Source organism: Centropristis striata, chromosome 22 (genome assembly GCF_030273125.1).
Source record: "Centropristis striata isolate RG_2023a ecotype Rhode Island chromosome 22, C.striata_1.0, whole genome shotgun sequence".
Lineage (NCBI taxonomy): Eukaryota > Metazoa > Chordata > Actinopteri > Perciformes > Serranidae > Centropristis > Centropristis striata.
The window spans coordinates 13,775,662-13,788,937 of record NC_081538.1 but is presented as its reverse complement, the minus strand read 5'-3'; the positions used below and the strand labels follow the sequence as shown (position 1 = coordinate 13,788,937).

General features: G+C 40.1%; 1 protein-coding gene across 2 annotated transcripts in view; it reads left to right on the top strand.

The window, feature by feature from the left end:
- The window catches only part of ttll12 (tubulin tyrosine ligase-like family, member 12), a 63,555-nt gene that overhangs the window by 22,544 nt on the left and 27,735 nt on the right, over positions 1–13,276 (top strand). For both annotated transcript variants that reach the window (XM_059325652.1, XM_059325653.1), the window contains exon 7: positions 1,848–1,964. In XM_059325652.1, coding sequence (XP_059181635.1) covers positions 1,848–1,964 — 117 coding nt within the window. The remainder of the gene's footprint in view (positions 1–1,847; positions 1,965–13,276) is intronic.

Below are 13,276 nucleotides of genomic sequence, written 5' to 3'. Positions count from 1 at the left end.
CACCCGGGTTCTTTTTCCTAAACTTGGTCTTACAAAACACTCAGAACAAATGTATAAAGTTAACCATTTATTTAAAGAATAATAGCCAAATGCAATGCTCAGCGCTGGATTCCGCAATGTGATCTCGATGGCACCACAAGACAAAGTGGTGTACAAATGTTACACTCCTCTTCTTGGGTTGGGCAAACCCCGTCCATTGGGTGGGCTTTTTAACACAATTGGTCAATTTTTGTGTGATGCTTTTCGGTTGCCACCCTTAACCGTGCATCTGGGGATTTGACATCTCCTTGACCTTTCAAATTTATGTGTGTGTCTATGTTGTTTGCTGGGGCCTTCACATCCTGTCTCCCCTCCTTATTCTGCTTCTCACCCCAGGTCTGAGCTGAACTCCTACACATACCTTTCCTGAAATCTGAACTCCTACACATTCCTCTCCTGACCTTAAGTAACCCGGTCATAATTTAGAACCTACCTCCAAAGGTGGTACAGAGCCTGGTCGCCCCATCACGGCGCTGGGACGTTCAGACTGAAGGTGAAACATCAGAGGAGTAAATATCACAGCTTGAAACTGCGGTCTGAAAGGGGCCATTGTAGGGCCTTTGTGAGCAGGCATTAGGTGTTAGGATAATGTTTTAAACAAAGATCCAGGTTGTATAATTGGAGATTTCCAACTGCTTTTATGGTACTGATTGTGGAAGGACCCTTTCAACAGCCTGTTATTTGAAACACCCCTTGACAGCTGGCGCCACATAACACATAAATCTCTCACAGTGGTATCCTGTGGAGTACTCTCCAAGCATGAGGGGTTACCCCTAGGGCTGGGCGATATAGTGATATAAAAGATATATCGATATATTTTTAAATGTAATATGGAATTAGACCAAATCGCATATGTCGATGTAGTTCAATTTTTTTTCTTTCTTCATATATACAGTCATGGAAAAAAATATTAGACCAATCTTTTTCTTCAAATTCCTGTTCATTTTAAAGCCTGGTACAACTAAAGGTACATTTGTTTGGACAAATATAATAATAACAACAAAAATAGCTCATAAGAGTTTAATGTAAGAGCGGATATCTAGCCATTTTCCATGGTTTTCTTGATAATAACCAAAATCATCATCAAGTTGTACCAGGCATTAAAATTAACAATAAAGTGAAGAAAACCAGGGTGTTCTAATAATTTTTCCATGAATTTATATAAATGCTATAAATGCTATAAATGCTTACTAGGGTTTGTCGTATATAGTAATGTTTGTTATTCTTTTCTCATATAAATATATTTCTTTCAAAAAGATTGGCCTATTTATTTCATAGGCTATTTTTATGCAAGATATTTTTTTTATTTAAATGTGCACTTAAGCTCTGATTTTCTTTTTAAAAAGGTACTCCTGTTGTTATACAGTATTTATGTTCACTTACACAATAAACTACTTGTGACTTGTCATATTTGGCTTTGACTGAACATTTAGTCTCACTTTGCGATAAAAATATAAGGATAAATATCGAATATCGATATTCAGCCTAAATATATCAGATATGACTTTTGGTCCATATCGCCCAGCCCTCGTTACACCTAATAACAGTCTGTTTTGTGTTGAACTCAAGTATCTCTTTGGCTCTCTACCAAACAAGTACAAATAAGACTTTTCAAATAATCTAGAAAATACTTTAATGTTGACACATGATGTGCTTTCTCTGTTAATAAACACATGTATCATTTTTTCTTGTTTTTTTTAACCCATCAAATGTGTAAAATATTATTTATACTTCTTTCCTGTCGTGCCTGTTGCCGTCATCACTTCAATGTTTTCCATTTCTCTAATGGTCCTGTTGTTTGCTTTCAGGGTTTACTCTGAAATGTCACAAGTGACAAACAACCTGACACACCCACGCTTCCAGCTGACTGAGGAGGAAGAGGAGGCTGATATCATTTGGGGCTATAATCACATCAAAGACTACAGGTCAGCAGCAAAGAAACACACTATGTACAATCACACACTTCCTGCTGGCTTATTGGAGCTTTTTCATCAGTCAGACAAAACTACAAGATATATTGTTGGAATTTAGTTTAGTTATGAGTTAATGGTTACTAGTTTATAATCAATGATTCCATAGGGCACCACAGGAATGAGTCCTTAAACCAGGAAGTAAGTTAGCATTTTAGCACCATAGGGTCTATCCTCCCAAACTCAATGAGGATTTTTTTTTTTTGGTCACTTAAGTTTTTATTGAAAAATGTTTGCAACAATTAAAACAAATACAAGCAAACTAAACCCAAAGCTGCCTGGGGAGTGCGACTATTCTTACAATCTTGCAGAATGCTAAATCTTTCAATTATTAGTCTCTAGTAGCCTCTATTTATGCGTCAATTTTTCCCAGGCAGCAACCTCCGTGTCTGATCAAAGAGGCAAACCAGGAAGTGCCTTAAACTGCATTCTACCGAAAATTCCAGCAGGGGGCGCTGAGTTTGGCTGCAAAAAAAATCTGTCCATTCATTTCAATGCAAAATGAGAAAACTTCTCAAATGTTTTTTAGGACAACACTATGGTCTCAATCACTAGTATAGTTATGTCATGTTAATAGTGTAAATAATGGCCCCATATAGAAGAAAATAGAAGATAAAGAATCATATGATTTGGGGCGTGGCTACCTTTGATTGACAGGTCACTAACAAGGTGAGCCGTCATCAGGAGAGAAGCAGACCAATGCGTATCCACAGAAACGTGTCAAAAAGGTTACATATAACGTTATATAGATATAAAAAAGGACATTTAGCGGTTTGGTCTCATAACTTTGACCCTTTCACTGTATTTTCACTTAATGACAGTTTATTTGAACGTTTTGTTCAGTAACAATGTCTTGTTCAGCGTTTGGTTGGACTAACAGACACTCCAAGGAGTCGCTGTTCATTTTATATGAGGTCAGTAACATACATTTTGTTTTTGTTTTTTGCTAGCTGAAACTAACATCCAAGTTAATGCTCCAGTTAATGCTAACATGAATTAGCAGCGGCTTCTCTCAGTCAGGTTGAGGTGTAGAGAGACTGTAGTCAGCGATCAGATCCCTCTCACTCCTCCACAGTCCAGATATGGTCTGCTCCCCGTATCGGAAACAAGATGGCGACGAGTGTAACACTGAACTCTATGCTTCCATTGGGCAGTCCACAAGGTTCAAGGTTCAAGGTACTTTTATTGCCATTTATGTAAAAAAAAAACATATTGGAATTTGTTTCAGTAGTTACAGTGTGTGTGTTTTAAATAACATATAGTGCAGCTAGACAAAGACAGTGATGACACAACAGACAGATAGTGCATATGTAATGATAGAGGTATTAGTAATAATAATAATAATAATAATAATAAAGTGCAATGGGGTGGGCATCAGTCCTAGTTCAGTTCAATGGTCAATGACACTCAGATGACATTCAGTGGGGTAGGGGTAGGGGTGGGGGTAGAGGACCAGCCGCATTGATCAGCCTGATGGCTGAGGGGAAGAAGCTGAGGCGGTAGCGGGTCTTCGTGGTCCTGAGCACCCGCAGCCTTTTCCCAGAGGGGAGGGTGGAGAACAGGTAGTTCCCTGGGTGTGTGGGATCAGCCATAATTTTTCTTGCCCTCTTCAGTGCCCTGGTGTCATGGAGGGACTTGAGAGAGGGCAGGGGAGTGCCAATCACCCTCTCTGCCGACTTGATCACCCGCTGCAGCTTGGCCTGGTCCTTGGCCGCTGCAGCAGGGAACCAGGTGATTATGGAGTGTGTGAGGATGGACTCAATGATGGTGGTGTAGAACTGAGTCATGATGGGCCTTGGCAGGTTGAATTTCTTTAGCTGCCGGAGGAAGTACATCCGTTTCTGGGCCTTCTTCAGAAGAGCTGTGGTGTTTAGTTGCCATTTCAGGTCCCTGGTGATGATCAGACCTAAAAAGCGGCATGAGTCTACTAAAGTCACCGGTGTTTCCCCCAGCGTGATGGGAGGGGGCGGGGTAGGATTCCTCCTGAAGTCAACCACCATCTCCACTGTCTTTGATGCATTAAGCTCAAGGTTGTAGTGGCTGCACCAAGACTGTAACTGTGAAATCTCCCTCCTATATGCTGATTCGTCCCCCCTGGAGATGAGACCCACCAGGGTTGTGTCATCCGCAAATTTCAGGAGTTTTACAGACGGGTGGAGTGAGGTACAGCTGTTGGTGTACAGGGAGAATAAGGCGGGGGACAGTACACATCCCTGGGGGGAGCCTGTGCTGATGGATCTGGGGCTAGATGTACATTTCCCCAGCTTCACCCGCTGGGACCTGTTGGTGAGAAAGTCCGTTATCCACCTACAGGTGGGGGCTGGTACCTGCAGCTGGGAGAGCTGGCGCTCCAGGATAGGAGGGATGATGGTGTTAAACGCCGAGCTGAAGTCCACAAACAGAATCCTAGCGTAGTTCCCTGCAGTGTCCAGATGTTCCAGCACGTAATGCATAGCCATGTTCCAAACCAATGGGTGATGTCACGGTGACTACGCCCATTATTTATATACAGTCTATTATTTTTCCATTAAAAAGATTTCCTCCACAATTGTTATCCACTGATCCTTCGTTGGTGCTGTTTCCTTCCCCCAGTTCCTGGCTTTGTGATGGCTTTTTTGCCTGCTACCAGCAGCACTTTGATCAGGTATTCATTATTAGTGATATAAATCTCTTCTGTGAATTTACATAAATAAAGCACTTAACAAGTCTTAGGCACTCCATACCATAATATTTGCTGTAACACTCTACAAACCATTTGTGACAGTGTTCTACATTGAAAGATCCACATCCTCCTTTTTTTTTTTTTTGTTTATTAATTTTTTTATTGGAAATTAGCATTCATAAGCATCAGTACAAGACATAACTTATTCCACAGCTGTTTTCCACATTTTTGTTTTTTTAAGGGTACATGTACAAGAACCACAAAAGAAAAATAAATACAAAACAAAACAAAAAATATAGTATTATAATAATATATAATAATATATAGGGAGGCAAAAAAGCAGAGAAACAGAAACATTAACAATTATGCTAATAATACCAATAGATAAATAAACACAGGATGCCAAGTATGCTCATTAAAAAAAATAAAAAATAAAAAAAGATTTTAAAAAACACCTTAATAAAATAAATGAAAATTGGATGCATCAGATCAAGTCAGTTGGGGTCCAGAGAGGTGAGGGTACTCACATATGTGATGACAGGCTGCCATCTTTTATAAAAATTGGCTGCTGAGCCTCTCAAGGAATATTTAATTTTTTCTAAAGACAGAAAAGACATTAAATCACTCATCCATGAAGAGGCAGGGGGAGCATTTGGGCTTTTCCAATGCAATAGAATACGTCTGCGGGCTATGAGCGAGGCAAAAGCAATAATATCAGAATTTTCTTTAGTGAGACTAGTTGGAACGGGAGATACCCCAAAGATGGATATCAGTGGGCAGGGTTCTAATCTTGTATTAAGGACTTTGCTGAACAATTTATAAAAACATGACCAGAAATTGGCTAGTTTGGGACAAGAAAAAAACATATGAACATGGCCCGCTGGAGATAAATCACATCGGTCACAAATATCATTTGTGCCTGGAAATAGCCGACTAAGTCTACTTTTGGTGAAATGAATTTTGTGGAGAACCTTAAATTGCAATAAACTAAGACGAGCACAAGAAGATGTAGAATTGACCCTGATCAGTGCTTCCCTCCACCACTCATCCCCCAGTTCAAAGCCAAGCTCCTTTTCCCAACTCTCCCTAACCCTCCCAAGGGAGGAACTATTTGAAGATGAAATAAGATCATATAATATTGAAATCTTACAATGAGCTATTGGAAGAGAGAGTACCTCAGTGATAAGAGATCCCGCTGGAGATTGAGGGAAAGATGTAAAGTGTGTGCGGGCGTAATCCCGAGCTTGGAAATATCGAAACATATGAGATTGGGGTAGATTATATTTAACAAGGAGATCATTAAATGTAGCAAATAAGCCTTCTGAATATAGATCAGAAAAACAAACCAGACCTCTCTCTCTCCACAAAGTGAAAGCCGCGTCTGCCCTGGAGGGAGGAAAGAGATGATTGTTGCAAACAGGGCTTAATGGGATGGGTGTTGAAAGTTTAAAGTGTTGTCTGAATTGTTTCCAAATTTTCAAAGAGGAAAGTACAATTGGGTTCTCAATATAATTTGGGTAACGAGAAACTAGAGGGGCACAAACCAGAGCCGCGAGAGATGAGGGACGGCAAGAGGCATCTTCCATTATGCACCAGTCCAAGTTGGGAGAGTTGCACCAGGCATGGATTTTCTGAAGATTTGCAGCCCAATAGTAAAATAATAAATTTGGCAGTGCAAGACCTCCATCTAATTTGCCTCTTTGGAGAGTTGTTTGACACACTCTTGGGCTTTTACCAGCCCAGATACATTTTGAGATCCTTTTATCTAACATTTGTATAAAAGATTTAGACAAAAAAATTGGAAGACATTGGACAAGAAACAAAAATCTTGGAAGAATATTCATTTTAATAGAATTAACTCTACCTATCAAAGAGAGAGGGAGATCGTTCCAACGCACCAAATCAGTCTTAATTTCCATAAACAACTTTGTAAAATTATTTTCATACAGTAAGGGCAGGGAGTGAGCAATATTAATCCCTAAATAGCGAAAGCTGTTATGAGCTAATCGAAATGGTAGTGCATCTGATGGGATCTGCTTAGCCGCTATATTTACTGGAAAGCACTCGCTTATACTGATGTTTAATCTATAACCTGAGAATGATCCAAAAGTTGTCATGATTTGTAGAATATTGTCCACACAGCCATATGGGTTTGTGACATAAAGCAAGAGATCATCAGCATAAAGAGAAACTCGATGTTCCACTCCAGCTCTAAAAATACCAGTGAAACATGGAGAAGATTTGAGAGCAATGGAAAGAGGCTCTATTGCTATAGCGAAAAGCAAGGGAGACATTGGGCACCCTTGGCGTGTCCCTCTTGATAGAGGGAAATATTCAGACCTTTTTAAGTTGGTCATCACACAAGCAGAAGGGGCAGAGTATAAAAGTTGTATCCAAGAAATGAATTTAGACCCAAAGCCAAATTTACCCAAAACAGAAAACAGGTAATCCCATTCAACCCGATCAAAGGCTTTCTCTGCGTCTAAAGATATAACCATTTCAGCAGTTTGGGATGTGTTAGGAGATAGCACAATATTTAAAAGCCTTCTAATGTTAGACGATAGTTGACGACCTCTAACAAACCCAGTTTGATCCAAAGAAATTATGTCTGGCAGACAAGGATCTAAACGGCATGCTAGTACTTTGGCTAGAAGTTTTAAGTCTGAATTTAATAAACTAATTGGTCTCCAACTACTACATTCATCCAAGTTCTTGCCTTTCTTAGGAATGAGCGAGATTGAAGCCTGATTTAAAGTTGGAGGCAAAAAGCCCTGTTTCAGTGAGTCATTAAACATGTCTAACAACAAGGGAGCAAGTTGGTGGGAAAACTTTTTATAAAAGTCAACCGGAAATCCATCCGGCCCTGGAGCTTTGTTGTTTTGTATTAATTTAAGACAAGAAATGAATTCTTCCAACAGTATAGGTTTTTCCAACTCTCCTTTAATTTGAGGATCTATGGTAGGTATATCTATGGTATCCAGGAAGTTATCCATTATCTTCTTATCTGCAGGAGGTTTGGATTTATAAAGATTAGAATAATAGGAAGCGAAGGTGGAATTTATTTCAGCTGGGTTGGTAGTTAAGGAGTGAGAGGAGTCGTATATTTGTGATATGAAATTTGAGGCTGACTGACGTTTAAGTTGAAGGACGAGGAGACGGCTGGCTTTATCACCATATTCATAGTATGTCCCTTTGGTCCGCCTTAAAAGGTACTCTGCTTTATCTGTTAAGAGAAGGTCATAATCAGATTGTAATTTGATCCTTTTAGCATACAAATCTGGACTAGGAGAACTTTAATATTCTCTATCTATGATGAGAATTGCATCAATAAGCTCTTGCTGTGTTTATTTTTCCTAGCCTGATGCGTGCTGTATGAGATAATATCTCCCCTAATTACTGCTTTTAATGTTTCCCATAACAGAGAGGGTGATATGGACTCTGTTTTATTATTCTCAAGGAAAACGCAATTTTGTTTTTTAATATATTCACAGAACTCATCCTTAGCTAGCAGCCCTGTATTAAGTTTCCATTGTTTTGAAGTAACAGGTGAGAGTGCTAGATCTAAGATGTGAGGAGCGTGGTCAGAAATAACAATTGAAGAATATCCAGTAAATTTCACAGTAGATAGAAGAGCCCTGTCTATAAAGAAATAGTATATACGAGAATAAGCATGATGTATTTTGGAAAAATAAGAAAATTCTTTTGAGAATGGGTGGAGCAAGTGCCAAGCATCTATACAGCCCAATTGACTCATAATAGACGATAACGTCTTCGACATGGCGGAGGGTGTAAGTACTTTCAGGTGGGATCTGTCAAGTTTGGGATCTATTACTAGATTCAGGTCACCCCCTAGAATGAGACGATGAGTGTCCAAATCGGGAATTTTTGAAAAAAGAGAAGTCATAAAATTTGGGTCGTCCCAGTTAGGGGCATAAACATTAACTAATATGACTGAAGTCTGATATAATGTGCCACTCACTATAATATAGCGCCCATTGGGGTCAGATATAATCTGATCTGGGGAGAACTGAATACGTTTGTTAATAAGTATAGCAGCCCCTCTGGACTTACTATTAAGAGCTGAGTGGAATATTTGCCCAACCCATGGCTTGCGCATTCTGTAATGATCATTTATACATAGATGGGTCTCCTGAAGAAAAGCAATGTCAGTGCCAAGACCCTTGAGGTGAGAAAACACTTTGGATCGCTTTATTGGGCCCCCAAGACCGCGAACGTTCCAACTCACAAGCCGAATACCAGACCCACTCAGACCCCTCTGGGAGATACTTGGGTTAACCATTAATCACTTGCAAATGATAAAAAACATGGATATTGATGAGAATGGTAAGAAATAAATGAGCATCCTGGTTAGGAACACAATGAGCACAATACAATAGCACAATACAATAGTACAATAGCATCCAAATGTAGGTGAATTTAAGACAGAAACACACAGAACCTCCTAGTAAACAAAGAAAACACACATATTTCCCCAAAAACACATTGGCCAGAGTATGAACTGTAAGCCATCCAACAAGTTACTTCCTAAGCTCGTCATAAAGGAACAAGGCGAGCTGCAGGACTGGAGAACACACAACCGATTTACCATGCAGTAGGAACTGCCTCCTGATCAACCAAAATATACGCTATATAAAAGTCTGTAACAGTTATTCATGAAAACAACCTGGAGTAACACTGAAAGGTAGGAAAAAATTAAGGGCCAGTAGTCTATTAATTCCAGACTGAACAAGTAATCATCCAGCCAAAGTGAGCAAGCAACAATACAATACCACTCTAAAATAACTAAGTGAATAAAAAAAAAACGAAAGCAAAACATACCAAAATAAGTAGTTACAGGTCATAAACTGGTGACTTCAAGCTATATCAAAAGTAAAAAGAGTGGTGAATTTCAAAACCCATATAACAGGAAATTAGAGTAAGATAAGATATTATATATACATACATACACGCACACGCACGCACGCACACACGAGCGCACACACAGAAACACAGAGAAGCTATACGTGGAGTAAAGAAAAACAAATCACAGCTGGCTCTGTAACTTAGACACTGTCCACATTTAACTGGAGATTAAATTCAGTCATATATTACTTGTAGCTCGTGATCCATTTCAACAGTGTGAGCACGCCTTACCTCGGGAAAGTCCAGCAAAAAAAAAAGAAAAGTCAGATAAAGATAATGGTCCCATAATAATCGGCAAGTCTCACACATCGGTGATCGTTCAGTTTGTTCCCTCTTTCAGGCGTCACGAATGCGATCCTCGTAAAACCGCTCCACTTGCTCCGGGGAATCAAAAATGTGGGTCACACCGTTGAGGGTGACGCGCAGCCGGGCAGGGAAGATCATGCCGAATCGTATCCCTTTCTTAAACAGCAATGATTTTACCTGGTTAAAAGCTGCTCTCTTCTTTGCCACTGCAGCACTGAAGTCCTCGTAAAACTTGATGTTATGGCCCCGAAAAGTCATGTTGCGGTGTTCCTTTGCCCACAGCAAAACTCTCTCTTTATCAATGTAACGGTGAAAGCGCACTATCACAGGACGAGATCCTTGACGGGGTTTGGGTCTGAGACTACGATGGGCCCGATCTAGTTCAGGTGTTGAGTTTAATAGAGCCTCTGCTGCCACTTCCTTGAATAGATCTGTCATGAATTGTCTCGGGTTGTTGCCTTCAATGTCTTCAGGAAGCCCAATCACTCTTAGATTCTGACGCTTTGAGCGCGACACCAAGTCTTCCACAGTAGCCTTGAGAGTACCGTGCTCCTCTGTCATCAAGGTTAGCTTGGAGCGTAGCTCCACGACATCTTGCTCCAAGCTAGTGATGTTATCCGAATGGGTCGAAAGGGCCGTTTCCATCTCAGAAATTGTAGAAGTGTGTTTAGCCACGGTGGAGGTAATGGACTCAAGAGCCGAATTAATCGGGGCGAGAGCCGCGTTCAGAGAGGCAGTGAGCTCTGCAGTGGCGCTTTTCCTCGATTTCTCCAGTTCAATAATTAGCGTTTCCAAAGTGAGGGGAGAAGAAGGCCCAGACGCCATGTTGCTAGCTTCCCGGCCAGAGAAGGGTAGAGTTTGTTGTTGAGCTTGACTTTTCCGAGTTTGTTTACTCATTCTTATGAAGGTCTGGTGCGACGTTAATTAAAACAAATCGTTACGCAGAAAAAATAAACTTGAAAGGATAGCGTATTTAAGAAAAAAATCCGAAATTACACGGAGGTATACTCCACACGTCCGTTCACTACATCGTCGAACCGGAAGCTCCCCTCTGCAACATTTCTGCTGGCTGTGCAGTTGTTTACTCTTCATTTTCAGTGTATTTAAAAAAGCAGATTAGATTCTTATCTGCAAACTCCCTCCAAATTCATGAATTAGTGGATGAGTGATGTATCTTCCACATTTTGTGCCACTCTGTAATTTCTACATTAAGCTCTTTCTCCCATTTCACCTTCATATATTCAGTTGAATGTTTACTGTTTGTACTTAATCCTTGATATAGTAATGAGATTATCCTTATGCTACTGTCCTGGTATGCTTTAACTATGATTCGGATGATATAATTCACTCCCCCGGAAGAATCCAACCTGATCTCCTTTTTATAGTAGTCCCTTACTTGAAAATATCTAAACATTTCGTGAGAATCTAATTCATATCTTCTTCTGAGATTTTCAAAACTCACTAGCTCCCCTTTGATTTCTAACACACACCAAGCAGTTATTCCTTTTTCTGAAATAAGGTCTTAAGGTGGCGATTTCTTGATTTTATTTCACCTTTGAGTTCGTCTTTAAATGTTGTCAGCTATTATGTTATGGAGTTCTTGCTTGAGGTCCTGTATATCGCTGCTGATGTTGGCGAGTCCGGCTTTCAGTGCTTCGGCGCGATCCATTTTCTCCGACGCTTCACTTTCAGGTTCACTTTCGTCGGAGACCTCTTCTTTTGTAAACTGTTCTCGAGTTTTCTTGAGAGTGTTTCTCTGGCTTTGGTCACCACTCATCTCAAAGTTTATGACAGTTGTATGTCGAGTTACTTAAATTGAGTGGATTTATTTCTACCGACTTGGACGAGCTAAAAGCTGTGCTGCTATCCCGTCCACCATCTTGCAGGAAGTCCTCAATCAGGATTTTAAATGGGTTTTTGGTTAGATGCCTGAAATCAGATCCGTGGTTAACACAAGCTGAAGAGATGTTTGCATTTTGTTGTAAGACCATAAATAAGTTAGTAAATACCACAACTTGTGAATTTTGGAATTTTTACGTGTCCTTAAAAAGGCGGTTGCTAAGAAGTGGCCAAATGAGACTACACTGGTTAACGGGGACATGGATGGCAACTCTCTCACTAGTCCACCTAACAGCCCCTAGCTGTATTTTTCAGTGCTCTTGCAGACTCTTTAAGATTATAAATAAACAATTTATTAGACTACGGATTTGCTAGTTTGTCAAAAGCGCTGGTTAGCTTGTCAGAGAGCATCTGAACACACGGCTGTGACGTTTAAGTCATATGTCCATTGTGTAGTTCACTATAGCATAATGCTAGCTTTTTCTGCTGAAAATGTGTAAGCATCAGAAATGTGTTTGCCACAGAGCTTATTTTCTGCAATAATCCAAAATCTAATGCAAAAATCCCGTAAGTGAATTCTTGGTCAACAGAACCGGGCTGTGAATATTGTCAATAATGCGCAAATATATAAAAAAAATACTGTGGCACAGATTGTACTGCCAATCTACTTGGCTCCATGCATCTAAAGTCCTACCATACACCAGTATTGTTCAAACACCCACCTACAACTAAACTAAGATAAGATTACGTTTCTCACTTCCACCCACATCCTGTTGTGGAAAGCCAGAGAAATGAAATAAACATATCCTGTGGAAAGTCAGAGAAATAAAAATACCGCAGAACATATCTGAATTAAAATTTTGTGTAAGATTCTGAATGATATTCTTAACCTTTTTGTAAATTGAAGCATAAAAGTTTAAATGTTTTTCTTCCAATAATTGGTTGCTGCAAAAAGATATTTACAGTTGCTTGCAGCATTGTAGAGAAACACATCATGGCTTCTAACAGCGTCATCAGGAAACGCTCATCTAATCAACTTCACACTCAACACTTCACTCACTTCCGCCACCCAACCACACCTCCACACAAGGCGGTGGTGATCATAATAAATAAGAGAACATCAACCCAACAGTGAAGTATGATGGAGGGAGCATCATGATTTTGGGCTGCTTTGCTGCCTCAGGGCTTGGACCGCTTACTATAGTTGAGGGGAAAATGAATTCCCAATTTTATCAAGTAGAGGTAGACCGATATATTGGGCCGATATTTGCGTTTTTTACTTGTATCGGCATCGGCCGATACGTGCGTGCGTTCGCTGATCAATTAGCCCACTTCACTGAGCCAACACCAGGCAAGGCTCGGTGCAACATCTGACATTCTCTGGTGAGCTGCTGCTGATACTGGAAAAAAGAAAAACACATCAAATATGTGGATCATCTGAGGCGCCACCACCTCGAGGCCTAGAACAACATACACATTGTTTGCTATCCAACTGTTAATATGTTTTGTTTGTTTTGTTAATATGTTGTTGTTTTTT